At 42.4% G+C, this 25,156-nt stretch overlaps 1 protein-coding gene across 1 annotated transcript in view; it reads left to right on the forward strand.

Annotated features, from left to right (window-relative positions):
• The window catches only part of ACSS3 (acyl-CoA synthetase short chain family member 3), a 1,135,158-nt gene that overhangs the window by 436,472 nt on the left and 673,530 nt on the right, over window positions 1-25,156 (forward strand). Inside the window, exon 4 of the mRNA XM_069629310.1 lies at window positions 11,316-11,450. Within this exon, the coding sequence (XP_069485411.1) occupies window positions 11,316-11,450 (135 nt within the window). The remainder of the gene's footprint in view (window positions 1-11,315; window positions 11,451-25,156) is intronic.

Raw genomic sequence — 25,156 nt, forward strand, 5'->3', positions numbered from 1 at the left:
ATAATAACAACCACGTCAATAAGACGTAAGTGAAACATTTTTTAATGTTTAATTGCAATCCACAAGCGCTGTTAAAGAGCAGAGAATTTCCTAGAGGTAAACATGATTTGTCCTCTGTTTTAAACTCTCAGGTGATTAATAACACTGCAAAAAATATGAAAAAGCACCCCAAATCAGAAGGTGTTTCTCAGACGTCCCGTCCTATATTGTAGTGGACAACAGGTCAGTGACCAGGTCGATATGTTGAATAATGACTGAGACATCAACTTTGTACGACATAGCCCTTAAGGGCCCTCCTTGACTTTTATGAGGTACTAAATGTACTTTTTCTTATATATTGTACCAAATTGGCTCTCGTCAATCTGGTTTCCGGCCACTACATGGCACAGAAACAGCCCTCATTGATTTTAAAGCCCAAATAGACAAACTAAGAGACAACGGAAAACTAGCACTACTCCTGCTTGACCTCTCAGCGGCTTTCGACTTAGTGGATCACACTGTCTTATGCAACCACTTGGATTCAGCTGCCCACTTCTCCAGGCAGGCAATAGTGTGGATACACTCTTTCCTTAGCGATCAAACTTTGAGGGTCTTCTCGCCATCTGCAGCTGCAGACCCTGTCCCCATCACTTGCGGGGTGCCCCAGGGTTCATGTGTCTCTCCAACCCTGTATAATATATTCACCAAGCCCGTTTGAGGATTGGACCATCTGGGTATCACCTACACTAATTATTCAGATGATACCCAGATCCTCCTACCACTTACCGGGGACTATAGCATGTAATTAGCACTGGTGAATAGAATTTACAGCATCGTTCAGGCATGGATGGCCACTGTCAGGCCTCTGCCTGAACGATGATAAAACTGAGCTTCTCATCCTGGGACCTGCATCCCTTCTCTCCAGACTTGGCACAGACTACTCATCTTTCATCATAGATGGAAACTCTATAAAGGTTGCCAATGAAGTAAAAACTCTAGGTTTTCACTTAGATTCCACCCTAACATTCACTAAACAGGTAAACACTCTAGCCTCTTCAACAGCATACACATGCAAATTAATTAGAGCTGGCAAACAATTCCTCTCTTCCAATAGTTGCATGATCCTAGCCAGAGCCCTTATCCTATCCAAATTAGACTACTGTAACGCCCTATATATCGGAGCCAATAAATACATTAACAAAATACAGATACTCCAACAAAATGCCCTTAGAGCTGCCCTCAGTATATCTAGGAAAGAACATATTTCTGAAACAAGAAGGAAGCACAATTGGCTATCCACACACAAGAAAATCCAACTAAAAACAGCATCCCTCATCCACAAATGCTTAAATAATAAAGCGCCACGATATCTAATAGAAAGGTTCTCTAGAAAAAACTTCCACTAGACCCATGAAACTAGCCAATTCCAACTGCCTTCAGGTGCCTCGATTTAAACCATCTACCATTGGGGGCACCAGCTTCCCCGTCAAAGCAGCTCAACTGTGGAACTCATTACCTCCCACACTCAGAATGGACCAAACCTTCACCAAATTTAGGCAAAGCTTGATTAGATGGCTCCTAGAGAATGATGATAAATAAACCTACAGAACTTGTCATCACCTGTAAATAACTGTGAATCTGACTGTATATAGAACTGTTTATTCCTGAACATTATGTACTGTATGGACTTTTATCCAATACCTGTTAGCTTAGATGCTTCTTTTCTCCTTTCCTATTGATAACATTGTAATTCATGTAACCTGTTTACCAAGCTTCATGACTTCTTATTGCTTGCGCCCTGATACCCTTGGGTCTGGTGTGCATAATAAATATTAATACATATTGATGAATATTAAAGAAACAAACACACACAGGTCTACCTGATCTTATTCTTATATGTGTATCATGAGCAACACGCTATAAACTGGACCTAGTATGCCGTAGGACCCAATTTTCCACAGTGGTATTTCATTGGTGGTATGTCATTGGTGTAGAAACTCTGCATAGACTTACCAGATCACCTGAAGACTGTAACAGGGGTTCTTTTGGATTTTCCCCACTTCAGTGTTTTGGTGAGTCTGGTGTTTTACCATTGGCGGTAGTAAAAATGCCTGCTTAGCTTTGTACCCTGTACATGCCATCAAAATTAACAAGAACACACAATAAATAGACCGAAGCTGATCTAATTTTTTTTCAGGTACTTCATAAACAGTTAGAGTTTATGAATAATTAAAAAACATGTGCAATTTAATGAGTTTAACCTGACCCTGAATGAAAAAATACATCTCAAACTCTTGTTTCTCTTTTGCAATCATGACCGATTCTATTCTTCAGGCTAAAGCATAAGTACAAGCACATTTCATAGTAATGCTTCCCCTGCGATTAAAGCTTTGCCAACAATGTCAGCAAAGCATTGTTTCAGTGTGCCTTTGGTCGTAGCTCGGCAGGTTCTCCCTCAACACACCCTCCTCTCTAGCAGGTTTCTCTTCTCTCACCCCGGGCTCGCACACAGAATGCAGAAAGGCCAGCAAACAATCATAGTCAGCACAGTCAGATCCTCCAAGAGACCTTTTTTTTCTCTCTGCTATTCCCTTTTTAATGGCTCTCTCCTCCACCTGCCCCTTATTTTAAATTCCCCTATGAAAGGTATACAAATTGCCTGCACCTGACTTTGATGTCACATGTCAATCAGACACCACCTCCTCTGACCAAACCTCTAGAATCTTTTAGAGAACACGTGTCTAGCCTGTCACCTTTGGACAGAGATTCAAATAGCAAAAGGATGCCAATAAGTTACACTGGCTTCCTGTGCTGGGTGATTTGTACAATTAGCTTGCTTTGAGCAACATGAACTTGCACATTCCATACCCTTCAACTTGTCAAGTATTCACCACAAAACATCTTTAATGCTCCAATTTTATTTCTTGTATTTTCTAAGTGACATTGTACAACCTGTGCTTGCCTTCTCATAATATGAGCTGGTGTGTGCCATTGATCTGCACCAAAGAGCTATCGACTGAGCTGTCAATATTGGCAAGGGATTAGAGATTAGTAGGCTCTCTGTTTACGGTCAGTATGTATGAGTTTTCATTGCAATTCAGTCCATGCTATACCATGGTGTGGTGCACTGTGCTATGTTAGGGCTACCATGCAAATGTTTCTTATTGCTTTCTAAACAGAGCTGACTTGCACCAGATTCACATACGAGTCTTACACCAGAGTCTCACACCTCTTGTTGTCAGAGGCTGTGTTTTTGATGAAATTCTGTCCAGGCTGAAATTCAGAGCCCCATTTTCTCTAGAGGAGACAGTCACAGGGCAATGGGGTAGTCCAAGATGCAGCAGCCACCTACCAATTCAATAAAACTTGAGGCATAAGAGGATCTACAATTCCTCGCTACGTCCCACGGGCTTGCAGCTTTGTGGATAATGGGGTTGATGTTACTTGACCAAGCTTTCATATGAACCCAAAACCAGATAAGAGGCATGCATGAGGCAAACAAGCTCCAGTGACTTGCTTACCTCATTAATGGCACAGGAGGTAGAGTCCATAAACATTTTCAAATCACTCCAGTAAGGAGTCACCGGACAGAGTCTGAAGAAAACCAAGATAGCTCTCTGTCGCAGATGAATGCCGCATCTGCAAGTTAGCAGATGAGGGAAAGGGGCAGAATGGAAACACAACTCAATTCTAAAGGTTACGGGTGGCAGGAATCTTTGATTGAGAGTAAGGGCATCTTCAAATTTGAGAGCCACAGTCACCCTTTTCACCATTCTTACATGCTGCTTAGCAGGCTGAGAGACACCTCAAACCTAACTCTATCATGCTCCTGTGCTGTACTCATTGGTGAGCTGAGAATCCGGCCCCATCAGGGAAGGTATGCGTTTGGCAGGCAGTCTGGGCAGGTGTCAGAATCCCTGCTTGTTCGTCCCAGGGTCTACTCTGCTGTCACCCACAAACCCTAAAAGACTTCTCACAGAGGCCAAAATGACATTCCTGTCGCCCCAAAGGCCACAGTTTACCAGGTTTTGAGGCACCAGAATTTTGATATCCGATTGATGCTGCATGGCATATTTCGCAATGAAAAAAGGAGATGAAAAATAGAAGGTAGAGGGATGAGTCCTTGAAGGTGCAGCACTTTGTCTTAAAGGGGATGTGGCAGCTACAGGAAGGTGAAGAACAGCATACTGGCAGTGACAGAAAGTGTTGGTGGGCGGGGAGGATTGAATGGCCATTCAAGTAACAGTGAAATCTAGTGTTTGCAGTCTCTCTGACAACTTGTTAGGTAAGAGTCTTTGGGCATTGTCCAGGCAAAGCTTTCTGCCACCGCTCAATAAGAGAACCAGGACAAAATCGGACATCTTTTGTTCATCCAGATTTCAAGGGATGTTCTTCCCATGTTAAGGAGGAACTTTAATTAATTATATGTGGAAAAGGTGTGTGCTGGTCACCACAAGTCATCTCCTACAGCCAGGAAGGTACCACCTCATCCATTAACATCTGTTTGCACTACAAAAGAGAGGTTAAGAGCAGATATGAAGTCTTTCTGCAGTAAGTGTGGGGATTACTGAATTGTGGTCTTGCATTTACAACTTTTATGCAAGTTGGTATTCTGTCTGAGGAACAATGACAGAGAATTGTGTTGCATAGTTTTGAACTGGATCTAAAATCTATGAGAAGACTTGCGCTTTGGCCATGTGCTCACCCTTTGATTGCCTGGTCATTTTCTAATTTCTCCTGGGCTCTTAAGGGGGGTGGCTTTGCTGTCTAAAGCTTAAGCATGTAAGATAGAATATATGCATTCTAGAGAGAGAGTTCTATGTCTTAAGGTCTGACCATATATGGAGCAGGACGTGCAGTCTAGCTTCCATTGTCTGTCTGGCCATGTACAATGCAGGAAATGTGATCTAGTGAGCTAGCTGTGCTGTCAACAGTCTGACTCTGTACAGTGCAGAGCATTTCATTTAGGGGTCTAGCTCTGCTGTTAAAGCATATACATGTATTATGTGCAAATCGGGAGGATATTTTTGTTGTCTATAGCCTAACCAGGTACAATACGGGACATGTGATTTAAGAGGATAGCAGTGCTCTCTAAAGCTTAAGCATGTGAGGTTCAGTGTATGAAATTGAGGAGCGGCCATCATGCAGGAGACTGGGCTGGGTCAGGTCAGTTGTTCTATCTTAGGGAAATTGAAACAGTTATTCCTTGAAGCTGCACGTCTGAATTTTTTCGCTTAATTTTATTGGGGTTGGAGGTCAGTCTGATGTTGGTGAGAATGAGGTGCCACCTTATGGGGAAATAGACCAAGAATACTTATTTCCAGGTACTGTCTTTATTTCATTTCAGCTGCTTTAACTTGGCCAAGTTCTAACACATGCTTATGCGGGCACTGCCTTGGGATAAAGAGTTTTTGCCACAGGAGATTTAATCGAAGCAGAATTCATCAAAGTTTTTTATTTTGGCCCATATGTATGTGGTGTGGGTGGCTTTAGGCAAATAGCTAATGTATGTGGGTAAATGGGTAGGCTGTGCCAGGTGTCCCCCACATATTTGCAACAATCTACCAGTAAAAAATAATAAAATCGATTAAATCTACCTCGATGTAAATGTTTTCCAGCAGATCACATGGAACCCACTGCCACAGATACTGTCATTGTTTACCAGGTAGGTGGGGGCATGCATGGTGAGACAGCTTTGTACATGATTCATCTGGCTTTGGAGGTTATGCATGCTTGCAGGTTTACCCAAAACAATTCAGTAACATTTAATGATGCAGGCAGCAGCGCAAAGGTAACTTCTCATAGATGCTACGGTCTTGCTGGGTAGAGTGGTGAGCAGGGTAATTCCTCCTTCCAGGTGCGATAGGACCAGGGCTTGTTCTGAAGCTGGTGCGTATTAGGAGGGGCTTGAAGTTTTGCAGAAGGTTTAGTTTGTACCATGCTGTGTGATATCATTACAGATGGCGCATACGATGTATGCAGCTATTCATAAATGCCCATGTATGCAAACTAAGGCTCTAATCTTAGCACCTCCTGCATATATTATTTGGTGCAATAGAATCATGGCTCCATAAGGTATAAACCCATATGCAACATTAAAAAGGTGATTAAAATAACCCCGTTTGAAATTGTTTTATTTCGGCAAAACGGCCATAAAAACATGTGCAATTGAAAATCCCTGTTGACATATATAAAAGTACTTAAATTTAACATAATTTAAAATCTAAAACATGAACATAAATCCGGCATCAAAAAGAAATAAAATGCTCAAGATTCATGAGCGGGAAACAGCAGCATAGTTGTGTAAGACAAATCAGCTACAAACACATGCGGCAAAATATTTAATACCTAATTCGCCTCACTTCACGGTTGTACTACGCTAGCACCATTTAAATACATTCAAATCCAGTGATAAATTACTAAAACCAATTTCCTTATTGTTTTGCAGTTTTCCCAGCGATACTTTATAAGTGCCAATAAGGCCCACTTCATAAGAGGCAATTCAGAACGTAAAATACAATTGAGTGATTGGACTTGGCAGAGGTTGGCACTATTCAGAAGTGTTTTCTTGCTATGTGCAAGGATCTACTATATTCCACCATGTGGGGAAAGAGGAAGACTGAGCCCGGAGAAGGACGACTAGAGATGGACATTGAGATACAGTGATAATGTTTGGATGCCAACAACAGATTGGCCCCTTAATCCCCCTTTGCAATATGTAAACTGCTCAATTAGTCCTTAAATGCAAACCTCTTGACGTTATGCTCTGTGGCAGGGGACTATCGTTGGAAGCAACCCCAATGCTAGGCCTGCCCCTTTCAGGAAAGAGGCAATGTGTAACTGGCAGGATTATTATGCCACCGGTGCTGGTCTTAGTATGGCTTTGGCCCACCCAGAGAATGAACAAAGAAGTCACCATGGGGAAGAGCATGGCTGTATCCATTCCACAGAGGGCAGCACCGATCTGATGCATAGACAAAGCCTAAGGACTGTGTTCTTGCTAGATATTTGGGTAGATTAGTTTAAACTACACAACTAGATGCTTTTCTAATGAATTACTCCGACCAGATGACAGTTGTGTGCCAAATTACTCGGAGAGTGACTAGAATACAAAAAGTGCACGCTGACAACATTTTTTAGAAATGCATGTATTCTTAATTTAACTTTTTATCTGAAAAATATGTGATTCATAAAACAAACAGGAAAAGGGAACAATGCATGCAAACATGACACTTTGTGACATATACATATTAATCATATAGTTTTGTATCCTGAATAAATCAGACTGGGAAGATTAGGATATTTAGTTCAAATTGAGCATCATTAATTTGATACTCTATTCCACTTGCGGTTCACGACCAGAACCATTTGCCAGCCTGGTGGGAATTAAAAAATCATCGGCTGCATTGTGTCTCCAGTGCTGACTCATTTGTTACCTTGTGCCCAGACACAGCAGAAGGGCAGTCTGGTCTGCAACATTGTCACCACATGTGAGCATTCCAAGATGGCAACTGAATGTCAAGTAGGCTCGGTCTGTGGTAATGCTGAGCCCTGCAAACCCTGAAAACAGTGTGTAGAAAGATGACTGAAGGGAGATAGACTGAGGGAGGATCAAAGAAGACCACAGAGGAGGGTGGAAATAACTTCATGGAGGAAGTGGTAAGGAAATCTAAACAGAAGATGGGAGAAAGCTATATGGAGCGATAGAAAACCTCAAGGTGGAGGCTAGGTCAATCGTCAAAGTAGAGAGTCCAAGTGATATTCCAGATGCAGGATGGAGGAACTGGAAAGTGAGTGATGGTAAGGTATTGGAGGGACAGAGATTGCTGAATAGCAGAAGTTAGAGGCAGCAAGCATAAAGCCTGACAAGGACAGAAGTAGGAACACACCCATTGCAACTCGACAAGGAGGAAGACGGGGTTGGAGTTTTGGGGAACAAAGCCAGGACCCTGCCACCGGGAGGTGGCACACTAGTTAGAATGGAGAAGGGCCGGTTACAGGTTCCCTGGTGGAAGCTCTGGAGTTTGTCCAGCCCTTATTTAGCTCCAGCTTCTACCACTTGTGAGGCCCAGTGTTCTGGGACACATGTGCCCCAAGATCTCTAGGAGGGACCTTCCACTGCTTCTAGGGCGAGACGCAGAAAACCCTTAAACTGCAGAACCAGGAGACAAGGACGCATTGAAACCCCCAACACTGTGAGTGACTGCAAACAAATTCCTTCTCCAGGAAGGGAAACTGGAAAAGATGAGCAAAACTAACGACTTTTGTAACCAGGGAGAAGCCATCCTGTTGTTGTTGTTGAACCTTATAACATTACATGTGCCAAGTTTGTAACTACCCACAATAAAGCTTTATTTGACTAGACTTCTCTGTGTCTGGCCATTGTTGAAAATAATTTATTTCGGTAGAGATAGCAAACCTGACGAAAATAGCAGACTGACAAAAAGGACCGCAATGATATAAGTTGATCTGATACCATCCACCTACTTTTTAATTTAAATATGTTTTGCATCAGGCAAAAAAAGTGGAGCAAATATCTTTTTCATCATTTTGTGCAATGCCTTTTGTCTACTTTTAAACAGGAAAGGAACAATGCATTGTTTATGTTACAGTGCCAAATCTGTGCCATCGTATGTATGTTCGATGTATTCCTTTCCCTGTTGTTAGGGAGAATTCTCTGTTTAGGCTGAATTTCCTAACCTAGTGAGTCCCCCAGCAGCTTTGCTGGATTTCTGGAGTTTGTTTTTTTCCATCCTGCCAAGAGTGAGACTCTTTTTCTCCCACTCTTGGACATGAATGTTGGTAATTCCTTTGAATGTCAATGTGTTCTATGGGCTATGGGGTCTTTTACTCCATAGGGTCTCATATGTTTTACTATGTGTGTTACACCGCACCCTCCGTGCGTAACAGTGGGGTGTCCTAGAGGATCCCCACCATAGACTCCATACCCTGGGACTGACTACTGTCTCCCAGGGCATGTAAAGTCACCATTGGCTTTACTAGACATAAATTTACTAACAGAACTAGTACAAACCATCCTATTGTTGACGTACTAGTAGGGGTAATTCGATTACTCCTGGGTCTGTTATTCGAGGGGGCACTGTCCCGTCCCCCCTCGTCGAGTTTTGGCTGGTGGCAGTGGAAACTACTCGTTATATTCGACCCCGAATATAACTCTATGGGATTCTTCCCATTGTTGGAGGTTAATACTCTTTCTCGTTAATCTCTAACATACCACCGGTTTATTTATCTTAAATAAATCTATCGGTTGGTATTTTCTGCCAGAACTCGGTTTTTGAAAATGTTGTCTGTGTTCGTCTCTGTGACTCCTAAACCAAAGGTTGAGCCCTTCGTTCCACTTTTGGCGGGCTTCTGCACAGAGGCCCTCCAAAGTGGTGCCATTCTGTCTGGGTACCACAGGGGGTGCGGGAGGGGGTTTAGGCACCCTGGACTGAGCTACCCCGCTCACTACTTAGCGTGTTTTGACTGACAGCTAGGCTGAATGAATGGGGGTTTTCTGCATAAAAGCAGGGCTTTTGGGACTGGATCTTCAGAAGTCGCCACAGGACCTAAGAATCCGATGAGGGTAAAGCTGAGCCGACCTGCAACGACGACACCTCCGGTGGAGCCCTGCTGAACCGACTTACCACTTCCCAGCGACAGAGGAGATCTCCCGGCTGGAGAGTCTTCTTCCCCTGACTGGTGGGAACAACCAGTCCCCTTTGCTTTTTCTTCGTTCCAGGGCGCAGTGGTCGAATTGCCCGTGCTGAGCACCCCGTCAACCGGATAGCCACTAACCCTGTACCGCGACCAAAAGGTGGTGCCTTGTGATGGAGCACTCACGGCTGGTCTCTTCCCTGGTGGTGCAACGATCTTCAACTTTCCTTTGACGACGAGAGCATCTCTTCTCTTGGCAAAGCCCCGACTTGCATCCACCACCAGGAACAACTGCCCCCGCCGGAGCTGTCTCTCCACATACAAGGTATCATGTCCGCCTGGCTTCCCTTTTTGACGGTTAGCGTGAGGTGTCTTAATCCTCGCCTCTCCATTGGGTCGCCTCCAAGCCTTCTTAATTTTCTGTTCTGAACTGGTCCAATCTTTCTATAACAATTTGCGACAAAGACTCGAAGTGCATTTCCACTGTAATACTTTTTGGGACATATCGCCTTGCCTCTCTCCGAGTGGGCCTGGCCTCTGAACTTTGCGATCTACAGTAGATCCTGCCTTACTTGCCTTGCATTTGTTCGAAAAAGTGTTGGTACCGAGTTGATTTCATACCCTGCCTTTTCTCTCCCGTCCTAACGAATATTAGAGTGCCATCTAGGTTAAAGCATTCACCTCTGTCTACAAATAAGTGGTGCCGTGAAACCTAGACTTGTTGAACTATTGTTAGGGGGATTGATTTACTTATAGTAATTGTGATTGAAGTTGTTTGCCGTATTAGTGCCAGTGTGTTTTCCATAGATGTGTCTTTATAAATAAATAACTATATATCTTTACACCAAAGCTCTGTTCCGTGTTTGCTTGTTCTACTGTGTAAATTGCCCTATTTTGTATACTCCACATACTGCCTAACTCTTCTTGAGGGAAGTCTGACTGCTCAGCCACAGCTACCAAGGGAATCTGTGTGGTACAGACTGCTAACAAGTGGGTTTACTGCCAAACACCTGTAGTCCTAAATCCTTTGCAGTGGTCCCAGAGGGAACTGTACAGGTTTCTGCCTAACACCTGTGACAACCGGGTTGTAAAAAGATCTCAGTCTTAAAAAATGGTCTTGGACAGTGGAGATGTTCTAAAGTGCACAGAAGCAATGTTGTTAGAGCTCATGAGGCATCATTTGAATTCTAGCAATAAACCCTGTGTTCCCCTTTAAGACATTTTCCCCTTTTAAGCAAATCTTCTCATGTCTCTATGCATGGTGTGTATTTATACCTGTACATTAGGAGCATTTATCATTCTCCCTGAATTGCTCCTCGTGATGCAGGCTGACATAGTCACCATCGTGTAAAGACTAAGCGTGAACCTTTCTTATGATTTCATTTCAGAATCTTGTGCTTTTATGTTTCCACCCTCCCCAGGCAAGCGGAATCGCGTGTTTGAGATCTTCCAACCCTGCATTGGATTGTATTACTGCATTTCTGTTTTATTAATATGGCTTGTTTACACATAATACATGTGTGTTTTGTATGCAGCACCTTTCTAAACCCATTTTTTGTAATGAGGACAGAGTCTGAAAACAGGGGGAGATCCAAGGGCAGACCGGGGTGGGTTGTTGTACAGGAATTTCAAGACATGCCAAGCCCATTGTTAATTTAAACAAACTGTCTTTATTTCAGGCCAAACTTGTTGTGACAGCTACTTTTGGATTGGAGCCTGGGAGGAGAGTAGAGTACATACCCCTTCTTGAGAGAGCCTTGGACATGGTTCATCACAAGCCAGAGAAAGTGCTGATTTACCAGCGACCTAACATGGTAATTCTTCAGTTCATCAAACCTTCTGCTTTAGTTGGTGCCCTTACTCGTAAATCATGTGCAAACACAGGCCTGCTTTTCTTTGCTTTTTCTTCCTTTGCTGAATTGGAAAAACATTTGAATAGAAAGGTGTTTGCATCCTTCATAGCTAGCTTTTTGTTGTTGTTGATAAAGAAAATGTGATATAATTAAAAATATATGATTCTCAATATCGGTGCCTGTAATGAGCAGTTGATGTTGGGGATGTCAAAAGAACGTGTACACTGTGCCCATCTACACCGTAGTAGCCTAACAGTGCCAAAGCTTTTCCAGAGAGTGGTGATTTTTGGCCACCCGCCTAGGGTGATCCAGTCTTTGGTGTAAAAGAAAACAGAGTGAGGATAACAGAATTTTGAGTAGAATAGGAATGAACAGACACATAAATTGGAAGGTATAAGGGGGTTGCATGGGAGGGCGTATGATTCTGGTACTAGGTGTATCTGTCTGTACCCCTTGGTAGTGGATCAAGCAAATGTAGAGTGAAAAGCAAGGGAGTAAACTTTTTCAGTGAGAGCAGCTTCTAGTCCAGTGATTTTGTGATAATAGAATTATACAGTGGATGGCTGTGTGATCACTCGAGATGTGCTCAAGCGTGCCATTGGTGTGTGCAGGCTTCTTCACCGGAAGTTTTCTTTTTATAAATGTCTCCCCCAGTACGCTAGGAGGATCAATTGGGGGTCTAAGCTGCCAGATAGAAAGGCCCTAAGCATAAAGCCACATAAAGATGAAAGCAGAGAACACAAAAAGGGAAGATTGAGGGAAAGAAGGGCTCCTATTGATTCTTCAAGAGTGAAATCAGCTTAGCAACTTGATGCGGGACAAAATTGACTAATGTTAGATCTGAGAAAAGTGTGGTCTCTTACTTGAGAGTAGTCTTATCAAATTATTGTAATGTATATCCATCTTGTGACAAATACCCTGCAGGAGTACAAAGATGAGTAGAGGCTAAAACACCCACTCAGCCCTCACACATCTACAACCCAAGCGCGGCCAACACAATCCTAAAGGTAAAACGGGCACAGTCAAGCAATATACCTCCTTCGCCTCTTGTGATAATGTTGGTTGAAGGAAGGCTATTCTCTTAAGAGGTGTGTGAATGTGGTTCAGTAGCAACCTGAATAGCGAATTATAACAGTCCAAAATAAAGGAATGTGCCCATCAAGGTTCTATAAGAATATACACTTTAATCAGACACATCATGTACTATACTAGCTAACCAGAAAACAGTGTGAAAAACCGCACCTGTGTTGATGAAACACAGAATATGCACAGACAGAATAGATGCAGCACTGTGGGTGATGAGAGATGGGGAGAAACACAATCAAAAGACCACAGTGTTCAAAAGTATAATTCTCAGGGTTGCAAAAAGGGATTCAAATGGCATACCCAGTCTCTAGGACCCAAAGATGGACTGGGTGGCTGATATCGGTCAAGAGTTCCTATGCAAATATCTTGATGGTTCTGGCATTGCACCAGGCTTCTGTGCATCAATCGCAGTGTCAGCACGGGTTGAGGATGCAGCATTCGGGATAGCCCAGTGGCAAGCTTGTGGTCTCTAATAGTCTACTTGTGCTGTGTGGATCGGGCAGTCGCATTTCTACAGCGGTGAGCTGGTAACAGGATGCGCAGGCAAGTGGATTCTATGTGGAGGCTTGGATGTCACTGTTAAGGGAACACCATGGTTGGGTCAATCGACTTACAGGAGCGGCAGTGATGAAGCTGGTGTTTTGGATGGTGGCTCGAGCAAGGCAGCAGTACTTTGTGGTTCAAGCCGAGGCAATGACTTGCTTTTGCTGTTGCAGCGGTGACGGAGTCAAACAGCTGATGGCGGTTCAGAGAACAATGGACACCAAAGGGTAGAGTTGACTGGTCCCTGGGGATAGTAGGGCACACAGCTTGCCTCTGCCTTTGGAACGCCTTCCTTAACTTTACAACTGGAGGACTTTAGAAAGGACTACCCTCTCAGCAGGGCCAACGAAAATCTTCTCAAGTGATCATACAAAGTTGCCAGAAGATTCAAAGATGTGATGGGAGTCACCTTCGTTTATAGGCAAACACCACCAGGTTATTGGACTCAATGTAGCCTGCTTTAGTTGTCCAACCACTGCCCTTGAAATTAGTGGACTTTGCCCTTCTGATGTCACACCTATGGTGCTTTGCTCCAGAGGATGTGGAAGGGACAGGAAAGAGAAAGGGAGGCACAGAGATTCAAAATTGACGAAGTCTCCTTCCTCTGAACATAGTTCCCCTGACTTCTCAAATGCCGCCCCCTTCCCTATTCTCTAAGGATAAAGGCATTTAGAAATGCAGCCCACAGGTGTGAGGCTTGGCTCTCTGTATATGAGTGTGCTTCTTAGTTTCTGTTCCCAGGCCAGCGTGCTGTGGAGTATCTGTCCTTGCGGTAAAGTATGTTACCTGCCCTCACAAAAGAACAAAGAGAAGCATTGCCCCAAGGCTAAAGTCCTGTCAGTGGACAGAGTGGGGCCTTGTCTGGAAGGACTACACATAATCCTTCCACAACTGAACTGTGCTGATGGGGTTGACACAAGTCCAAAATCAATGTAATGTGGTTAGTCTAAATCTGAGAGTTGCTGGCCACTTTATTTAGTGTGCCACCAGGGCATGATCTCCAGAATTATGCAGTTTTTGAAACCTGGGCGCATGTCTTAAATACAGCCCCTATGCTTCAGGGACTTGGATGTCACTGCATTTGTCAGAGGGCACCTGTGACTTCTGATCCTGCTCTGTGCCACTGGTAAACCAAGTGCTGCAAATCACGATGCTGATATAGCATAGCACAAGTAGACAATATGCTTTTACCATGGAGTTTATGAAAGCGAAATGTCATTAGCAGATTTCCTTTTCAGAGATGGAATTAGCTGCAACATTATATTTAATGAAAATCAAAAAAGTCAGGGTTTTCACCCCCTTGCCAGATGGCAATTAATCATGCATCTATATTGAAATAGTATACCCGGAGTTCCTTACCGGGCCTGTGTGCAAGGCCTTCTCTATTTCTTCACACACGGGGTACAGAAGCAGTGTGTCCATCACTGCTTTATGTGAATTAGATATGTGGTCCATTAATTATCCTCTAAAAACTATGAAGTAGGGACTCCCACAGTACCAAGCTACCAAGTATGGGATATTGGCATAGGTTCTACGCATGTTGCATCACCATGTAGCGGTTTAAAAGCACTAAGGCTTTTCTGCAAGTTGGAGTATTGTGCCCTTGCTGAGGGGTTTACAGACCATACCCTGTAGAGGAAGAATAAGGCAAGGGGTGAAACCGTGTGAGAAACAGGATACAGATAAAAAAAATGGTGACTCAAAAAGAGGTGTGGCAGGGTACGAGCAAGGATGGTTTTTGTTCCAGCCGAAGTATGTCATAGGTCAGGTAAATTCTACTGTATCAGAAGGAGGAAGGATTAAGTATGTGAAGGAAAAATGTATTAATAAAAGTAGTGGTTGGATGTTTGTTACGATTGAGATGTGCTACAGTGGACCCTTGAAACATGTTTGCTTTTATTGCCCATTCAAATCCTGCCACAAAGAAAACTTCAGAATAGTAATTCTGGGATTGCCAAGCCAACTATAGACTGTGAAAGGTGAACATGGACTGGTACCTTAAGTCAACAAAGGAAGGAATGAAGGTGCTAGTCACAATAAACATAGTTCAATTTATTTAAACATATTTCATTTTTTAAGCTGCCCCTGCTGGGTTTTAAATTCACAGTAAATAGTAACAAACATAATACACATATAAAAAAAAACAATTCAATATATTAAATGCAATGTGCAAATGTGCCCCGAATAGTGGTCTAGAAACCTAATGTGCAGGGGATGCATTCACCACCTGAACAATAAGGAAAAACACGGTTTCCAAATTGATTGACATTTCTAGTACATAACCTTAGTAAAAACATATTGAAAAGCATATACAATGTTGACCCTTTTGTGTGAAATGTTCTAATATTGTGAGAATGTTTTTGGGGTGGTCTGGCTTTTAAGTCTTACAGAGTGCTAGGATGTCTTTTTGGGCGAGTGTGTGTTGAATCCATGAACAGGGTACAGGTAACACATGTCCTCCTACTTACTCCATAGGACCTGGACAGCTAGTTTCTGTAGACAGGAAAGCTTTGAAGAACTCTGTGAACTTGACATTGAGGGTGGGTTTTCAACAATGAGTCCTCTCAGAGCAAAGCTCTGGACTTGAGCCTTCAGGAAGTTATTGAGCCATGTTATATATTTTGTGATGCTAGTTGGAGTGTTAAGGGAGGCAGGATATTTTTTCGAACTGAGGCTGGGCTCTTCTAGGAGTTAATCTGCATAATCCAGTCTTGCCTGCCCTTCTAAACCTTGGTCTCAGTTACATTGTCCTGGTAAAAGGGCAGAATGTGGCTATTGGGCACAACATGGTATGGAGAATGCTTACCATCTTGCATTTGCAGTTCTGCGTCGGCCACAATGGTCTTTTTAATTAACCCTTTCACGTATCATTTATTTGAGAGTTGGGCAAACCAAAGAATGTGTAGGGAGAGCCAAACCAGAGCTGAGCCATAAATCTGGCTTGGCCCAATGAGCCAAATAATGTGCAAAGCCATTGGAAAACAGTGTGGGAATTAGGCAACCCATTATTTCCCAAATAACAGTTGTTGCATAATAATACATTTTTAATCATCATAATATTATATAAATGAGATTACATTTTTGCAGTCTACAAGCAAATTATAGTTACAGGGATCATCCATGCACCATGCTCGTGGTTGATCTGAGGTCAGGAAATGTGGTCATATCGCAGGTTGGTCTGGACAAACACAGTCTTCTCAGGGATAACACTTCCTAAAAATGCACCTGAAAATTACTGAATATCTGCCTTTGGTGCATCTTTGCAGTTTTGTAATGCTGTTCAGACTGTACAGGAAAACTGCGTATATTGCAATTCACTGCATATTTTGAGTGGCAGCATAACGCCTCTCCTCACCGGACCTATATGAACCCATTCATTTCTGTATCATCAATACGTCATTGACAAACCCTACAGCGAGGCAAATTCACATGTTACGAGTCGCAGGTATAGGGCTGAAGTTATATTATGGAGAAGTACTGCATGAAAAGGGTGATTGAAAGGAACTTTGCCTTAAAAATGAACCAAGAATCCTCACCCGACCCTCCAAAAGAGGGTCACTAAACGGCTATAGTCATAGGATCCTCACTTCAACTTTGACAAGAGATGCATTTAGAAACCTGAGGCAGGCAATCCATTTGAAAAAAAAGGTGTGTACATTTGGAAGCCTGGTATTAGCCTGTACCAGTCACTGTGGCCCATTTGGCTTTAAAAGATGGCTGAGCCCCTCTTTTGGGAGATCATCCGATGACTTCGACTGGAGTAAGGAGGAGGTCTTGTTTTGACCCCGACTCAAGGTACAGTCTGCCTAGCAGCGTCTGCCAGTGACGGAAGGCCTGGATTCCCAAGAGGGAATCGAGATCCCTCGCCTAAACATCTCCCACGGAACAGAGGGCGATGCTAAACTCAGAGGACCTGTCCAGCAGCTCCAGAACCGGTTTCCAGCCAGCACACAGTGTGCTCTGCTAAGTTCTGCCAGCAAGCTTCGCAGGTGGCAAGTGCCAGAGAGTCTCTGAAAAAAGGACAATGCCTTTGCTTGCAAACACTCTCCTCAGCTTTTGGCCGTCTGCCGTAAAGGACAACACCAGCCCAGCTAAGAAGCTAGGAGGGGTGCCACAACAAGCATCACATAGCATCCATCTTTTAAGGACATTTTTGAGGCAGACAAACTGTCGTAAGTAAATCATGAATGACATAATAAACACTGTTGTTCCCATCATCAATATACTATATCATAAAAGGGTTACATTTTAATAATCCATAGCGTAAAATTAAAGCGTGGTATTCATTTACACAGCACTATGCAGCAGACATGCATGCTGTGGGCAGTCTTGCTGATAGCATAATATGTTTTTTACATTTAGTTTCATGAAGATTCATCCCATGTCTAAGCACTATAATAATCAGTGTTATAACTCAAAACTGTAATGGTAATCTTGTTCTCAACCTCAGAAGAATAAAGTGCTGAATAAAGACCTGTGTCATTGGCTTGCAGATATTTTAAATGTGTGCTTAACCTATTGAGTTATCTTCATACATGGTGAGACTCTCACTATGGAAAGATTGACACTTCTAGATTGACAGGGCAGATTATGTTTAATATGTATTTTGCTGAGGGAGGGAGGCCTATTTCATACAATGGTTAAAAATGGACATTAAAGTGGATGACCTGCTAAAATGGCATTGGCAAAGCCAACCGTACTGGCTTTTGTGTAGGCATGGGATAGGCCACTGCCATATTGGTACTACCTGGCCATGAGATGGCAACAGCTGGGAAATGGTGTGATTAGCAGTGTTTTGCAAATGCATATCTAATACCTATGCACAAGCCTTAATCTGTTGACTTGGTCAACACTTGTTTTTAACGGGACATTGGTGCAGTAACTAGATATAAATCAAGTGCCTGAATGCACACTTGGTTGAGGTGTTTGTATTACACTAGTAGCGGATTTACATCTGCAATTAGGGTATTAGCTCTCAGAAGACTGCTTAGAAATAACACTGGCCGGTCAACATTTGGGGAAGGGAAGCGACAGTAGTGGGTGGGAATGGCCATATGGATTGGCATGGCCATAGACAGTCGATTAAGTTTGCTTAGTATCCAAACAATACCCACAAGCCTTTTGTCCTTCCTCACATGTCATCTCCCTACTACAATTACTCCATTGCACTACTTTCAGCTTCTATGTGGCAACTAAAGCCAAAACTAAAAAGGAAGCTGGTGTTGGAATGAAACATGCATTGGAAAGCACACTCTAGGGACATGTTTGTACTCGGTTGTGCTGATCTTAATTTTGTGTATTGAATAAATTCTGTTAGAAACTTTCACAAAGGTTTTTCTCACAGCGAGATTAGATTGCACATTGTATTCTGAGATGTTAGTGTACTCTGAATTCTAGACCCTGTTTATTGTGTCTCCCTCCACAGAAGTGATGTTTCAAAAGGATGCTGACCACTAAATATGTTTTCATGGACTTCAGAAATTCTGGTATTAGTTGGGCCCAACAAGCAATGCATGTGCTTCAGCGATCCTCTGTGCGTTTACCTAATGCGATGATCAAGGATAGGATCACCAGTGATTCCATTGGCATTTCAAAACAAATTGATTCACACTGCACTGAGGTCTATCACTATACAATCACCTCCTTCTAGTATAGTTTCCAACAAATGTGTACATCTCCCTCAGTGGCTTAATTTTCTTCTCAGTGTCTGCTCTCGCATTGTTTATCTCTCCCTCATCAGTTCTCTCTCCTACCCCCATCGTACTTTTCTTCCTATCTGCTTTTATTTTTTGGCTACTGTCACAGCACCCTTCACATCTGGCTCAGCTTTATATTGGCACTTGATTTCCAGCCAGACATCTGGCTAGAGCCCTCATTTCAATATCTCACCTATTAATTTGGGTGTTTTGTGGAGTGCTGACAATCACCTTCCGACTGCCTCAGAGGGCTCCGTCGGACTTGTGTAAAGTAACATATTAATGTGAAACAATATAGCAAAATATGACATAACCAATTAGAAAAGAAAAGGGATCTACCAAAAAAAAGAATTAAAGGGAAATAAATAAACATATATTTGTTTTAAAAATGTAAAGCGCTCTTAAAACCAAAAAAGACAATTGCGTTACACAAGTGAATTTGGGAACGAAAATTAAAAAGGACACACAAGTCTTCGTAGGTATATGTGCATTGAAGGAAGAAGTGAAAATCCAAACAGGTCTTTTTGTTGGGTGTGGTGGGGGCGATAAACTGAACACCCTTCAAAAGCAAAATGAAGTTGTTTATTGTAAGCACAATTCCAAGTTAACATTTCCTGCAAAGATGCATTTGGGAACAAAAATACATAGATCCTTAAAGATGAACTTTGTACAATATGTCCAGGTTTAAACAGAACATGAAGTAGAATAACAAACCTAAGAAAGTGTACCATTTCTAAGCATGGCAGAGCATAGCAAAGGCAGCATATGGTAGCATAGCACAACATCACACAAGACACAGCATTGCTAAGAATGCCAAGCAAATAATGAAGAAACCCTGCTTAAAAACACTGCAAAGATAGCATATCCTGAATAAGATATTAGAGTGGGTGGCACAGACCAACACACACATCTGGTCAAGATAGATAACTAAATACATTCATACAATAGACATGGTTGAGAAAGCAACACCAAACATAAGAGGCAATTGTTGCACCATAAGGACTGTGCCTGTCCCAGAGTGCGATCCCGAGAAGGACTGATGACCTTCAACACCCTTGCTGTAAACTGCTAGTTTGGAGGCCCAGAGGGCAACTTCGAGTATTCGATTGGAATGTAATGCAGTCCAATATATTATGTTAGAACCGGGTGGGGGGGGGGGCTTATGCATCCCAGCCAATGAGGAGACTCGGAACCTGGGCTTTATCACATGAGCAGGAGGTTGCTATCTTCCCCCGCGGGGTGCTCAGGTAAGTGCTCCCGTGCTCTGTGTCATCTCCTCACCCCCTTTTTTGCATATTTCTCCATCTCTGATCCCGCACTTACCTTGTGCAGCCTGGTCCTTTGCGACACAAACAGCAGTGTTTCTAGCGTGTCCCCAAAGCTCTGCGAATGGCCGCCATGGAAAGGGAGAAGGGACAGCCATCTTTTTTTTTCCATTTCTTTTTAGAAATGAATGATGAAAAAGGAAGGGCTCCTGGTTGAGACCCTAATCTGCCCAGGAGGGCTCTATAGTAAATAACGCAAATGACCTGCACAGACTTTAGAAGCTGTTTACACCACAGCGTTTTTCTCGTGCCACTAATACGGCGTATACAACAGACCTAGTCGAGCACAGATTGTACTTCAAGCAATAATAATATGAAGTCCTTCTAGGAGCACCTCTAACAAGGCTTAGACCTCCATCTACAATTAAAAATTTGAACCGTGCAGAGCTTCAGGCCACCGCACGGTAGCATGCTCACCAAACCGGCTCCTGCACTTCTTTGTCATCCTGAAGAAGGCCCGTACAAGACAGGCTAATTCAGTAGCCCACTTGGGCCGAAACACACCTTTGTAGACTTTTGTAGCCCCTGTGTGCCATGTATACACATTGTTTTATTTGTTGTTTTTTTCCTCTGTCGAATAACTGTGCAAATTGTGTTAACCCCTGTTCTTCACAACAGTAGGCGGTTATACATTGAATGTTATTTTTTGCCAATAATTCTGAAACAGCTTTTTTCGTACATGTATTCCTTACAATTAACATGTATTATGTCCATGTCCAGCCAATATTAACTTGTTCATTGTTCATGTGTGCCAATAGAGCAATAGGCCTTTCTTTGAATATAAAATAATTGTCGAAGAAACAGATATGACTACTTTGTTATGTTAATGAGTCCATGGGGATATTCAAATAGGCAAGACAACCCTTTTCATTTGTGTTATTTACTATTTTTAGAAATGAAGACATTTCCCAACATACGAATGCACACTATTACCTCGGTCCAATGGGGCAGGGTACTTATTGCAAGAAACCCCTCCCTGGGGGGAAACCCCTCCCTGGGGGGCTATTACTGCATCTGTTAATGCCCTGGGTCTTCTCTAAGGCTCTTGCTTTGCCCGGGCCTTTTAATTTGGGCCTGTGGCATTACCTGAAGCGGTAATGGAGCCCCAGCTCGGGGTTCATTTCTTAATTGTTACAAAGCTTTTATATTCTGCCAAATGTTATGTTAAAGCACTTTTATATTGTTCCCAGTACCACTAGACTGGCCTTATAGTGTGGATACTTGTCGGTAAAGTGGTTTATTGTGCCCCCACTGTAGTCTGTTGTGGAAAGGAAAAAGGAAAAGTTTGAAAGGCAAAAAGAGGCAGAAGTAGGATGGGGTCAAACAGTCAAACTAATTGAATGGTACAAGGAGGTGGAGGGTATTTGCTTGTGGGCGTGTATGTGTAATTACTGTTATAGGATCAGCCAAATGCTTATTGGGAAGAAAGTGAGCACAAATCCAGACGTGATGGTGAGCCAATTTTCAGTGAGGGCAGTTTCTAGTGCACTGGTTTTGTGATTGCAGAATTAGCCAGCGCATACTTCTGTGATGGACTCAAGATATACTCAACTGTGCCCTTAAAGTGTTCAGGCCTCAACGGCTCGCTATTTTATCCCGATGTATGGTTTATCTCATTAAGGATGCTTCTTCTGAAGAGTGAGATTTTTGCACTTTCTGAGAAGCATACTTATAAGATGAAATGGCAGCTCTGCTCGCCACAACCTATAGATACTTGAGAAAGCTATGTGATATTTCTTGATTTGTTTGGTTAACTGAAACCTGAAAATTACAGTAGAATTATTTTCTGTATTTTGTTGATTGACACATTGAGTGATTGTGGACACTGGTTTGTCATTACGCCATTTAGTGGATCTAAGAACTATCTTTCTAATCATAGATAGCAACACACAGAACCTTGAAACACGTATTGTGCAATGTACTGTATTATTCAATATTTTATCTAATTTATGTGCTTCTTTGAGTGCCAAGCGTAAGGACTTGTTAAATTGGATTCTGCAGCAATTTGAAGTAGGGCCTACTTCTTTATATAGAGAACACTTAAGGTGTCAATCATATAATTCTTCAACCAGCTGCTCAATCTGACTAGCTGTTTTTTGTCATGCAAAGAGACGGCGATGACCAAGGATGTTCTTAAAGTTGTTTTTCCCCATAAATGAACATATGTGTTACCCAGTGCTGGACAGCATGATGTACAGGTTTAAGGCCGGTATGCGGTGAAAGTACATGACTGATTCATGTCTCTGTCCTTGATGACTTGCAACTGGTGGCAGATGCAGATGAAGTGGCAGCCCTGATCGTTTTGGATCTGTTCACAATGGTTGAAACTGTTGAACACCAGCAGCTGTTGCAGGGACTTGACAGAGGAAGCCTTGACAGTGAAGTTACTCACTCCTGGATGCCGTCTTTTCTTTGCTATTGGTATCAGTCTGTCATGATCCCTCTTGATCTCCATTTTCTATGACTTTTAGTGAGGGGTTCCCCGGGCTTCTTTTTTTCTTACCATATGCTAAACTATTATGTACAGCCACCGGTCGTGCCCATCCGTACATTTTGGCTCAAGGTTTGCTCCTAACTCAGATCCTCCTCTATCAGGACAGTGTGGTTTGGACACTGTTTGACGTTAGGGAGTGCTTGGCCACCATTACCGTTGAACAAACCTCTGTAGGCTTAAGCTGAACAGAGGACTGAGACGTGAGTCAAGATGGATAAAGATTCTGGCTCCTCAGTTAAAATTGTTTTGCAAAATGTCATTCCTTTCCTGCTTCCAAGCATTCAGACCTCGGCTGTTCTCTCTACAGTTACCACTCACTAGAGGCAGAATAACCTAGGTCTCTCTAAGGGGTTGCAGGTAGTCGAGACTGCATCTGCTCACTTTGTCACTTTGACACACGGACCTTCTCTTTCACCCACTTTCTCACAGGGACCTTCTGTTTTTTTCATTTTTTAAATTGTTTATTTTCATATTTCAAATAAACAGCAAGACAACCACAGTAAATGGGAACAGATCATGAATTGAAAAAATATTACATTACTTAATTATGAACATAATCCACTGTGCTAAGAGAAATATCAATAAAATGTCACATCGTATCAGCAGCACAATCAGTATTGCCACAAAGTACAGTCCCGCAACACAGCCGAAAAAACACACAAAATAAATAGCTAACATAAACACACATAGACATGCAAAAGGTGTCCTTGTTCTACTTCACAAGCACAATACAACATGAGATTTCCGCATTAACCATACCGATCATTAAAAGGCACCATAACTTCAAATACAGGTCTTCCCTTTCTCGCCTCAGAAATATAACTTTCTCATAATCTGATAAGACCTGCAGATCAGTCAGACATTCCTCTACTGGTGGCTTTTTTCTAGTCTCCAGACCTTCAGAATTTGTTTCACTGACATCATTAAAGCCCTAACAATCCATTGTACATGACTACATGCTATGTCACACCATTCCTTCTCAGATAACGAAATGACTTGAGCTGGATCTCTCAGAAAGGTTATACTCAATATTACATCCAGCCTATCTAACACATCCTACCAGAAGCATTGAACTCTGGTGCACTCTGATAGAGTGTGTACCAAGGTCCCTTGTTTCTTTCCATAACCCCTGCAAAAATCATTGTCTAGTACACCAAGCGTATGCATTCGCACCGGTGTCCAGTGCAAACATCTCAGTACCTTCTGTTTTATGAATCTTAGCTTCAAGTCTAGTTAAATACCGCCCTCATCATACAATCCCAGTGTTCCATTGAAATATCACAATTCAGTTCCATTGCCAACACTTCTCGCAACATGTTCCAACACTCAGCATATTGAGGCTTCACAGGCATCAAATTAAGAAAGATTGAGACCATACCGGTGATGAGTCAAATATTTTGCAAGTCTCTGGTCTGTCAGCCAGTGGATCATTCATCAAACACAGCCTATGGGACAGGAGAGATTTAATTAAGAGTCTTATATCTTCCCAATGTGTGTTTCCTCAAGTGAAGTTTACAGCACAACATAGCAAACCTCACTTTTTGTTCATTTATTAAGACATCCCTAATCGTCAACACACCCTTCAGGACCCAAATATGCCAGTATAATGGTCTATTCACAACTTGGATCTCCAAATTATACCACAACGATGCATCATAATGTAACCATAGATTCTGGTCATTATCTACTAACCATGAAACAAGCACTCTCTGGATATTTGTAATCAAAGGTAATCTCCTCTCAGCATTAGTCACCTTCTCCATTAAAGGTAAATTAATCAACGCATATAGACACATCATCTCCTTCTACATATCAACCCAAATTGTAAGTGAGTGCACACCTGACATAAAATAATATGCTTCTTTCTTAAGCAGAAAACATTTGTGGTAGTTACCCAGGTCCGGATATCCAAACCTTCCTCCTTTAACACTGTGCACTAGCATGCATCGTGGAATTCCTGTTCTTTTATTAACAACCCAAAACAATTCCTGAAAAACGTCAATATTCTGAAAATTCTTCTTTGTAAACTTCAACGGAAGTGACTGTATTACATATAACACCTTGGATAGAAGAGTCATCATAATAACATTTATTTTTGCCCAAATATTCAGCTGCAGTTTCGCCCATTTCCTCACATTATGGAAGATCACCTTAATTAGTTTGTTTACATTAAACTCCACTATCTTCTTCAAGTTACGCACAATATGAATCCCTATATATTTCACGTATTTTTCAGACCATTTGCAGTTGAAAGAGGCTATTCTACAGCAAGATGAGAAAGGGAAAACACTTCTGTCTTATCCCAGTTAATCTTCTTGCTGGGCAAACTCCAACTTCTTTGAACATCCCCTTCAACAATTTGCTTCATTCTGGAGGATTGGATAATGGTATAGTCATGTCATACGCATAAGTCAAAACCTTAAATGCACTACCTGCACTTATTCCCCAAATTCTCCTCTCCTGTTTAATGTAAGCAGCAATATGCTCTAAAGCAATATTGAACAAACACAGTGACAGAGGACA

Source organism: Ambystoma mexicanum, chromosome 12 (genome assembly GCF_040938575.1).
Source record: "Ambystoma mexicanum isolate Mex_15411 chromosome 12, UKY_AmexF1_1, whole genome shotgun sequence".
Taxonomy (NCBI): domain Eukaryota; kingdom Metazoa; phylum Chordata; class Amphibia; order Caudata; family Ambystomatidae; genus Ambystoma; species Ambystoma mexicanum.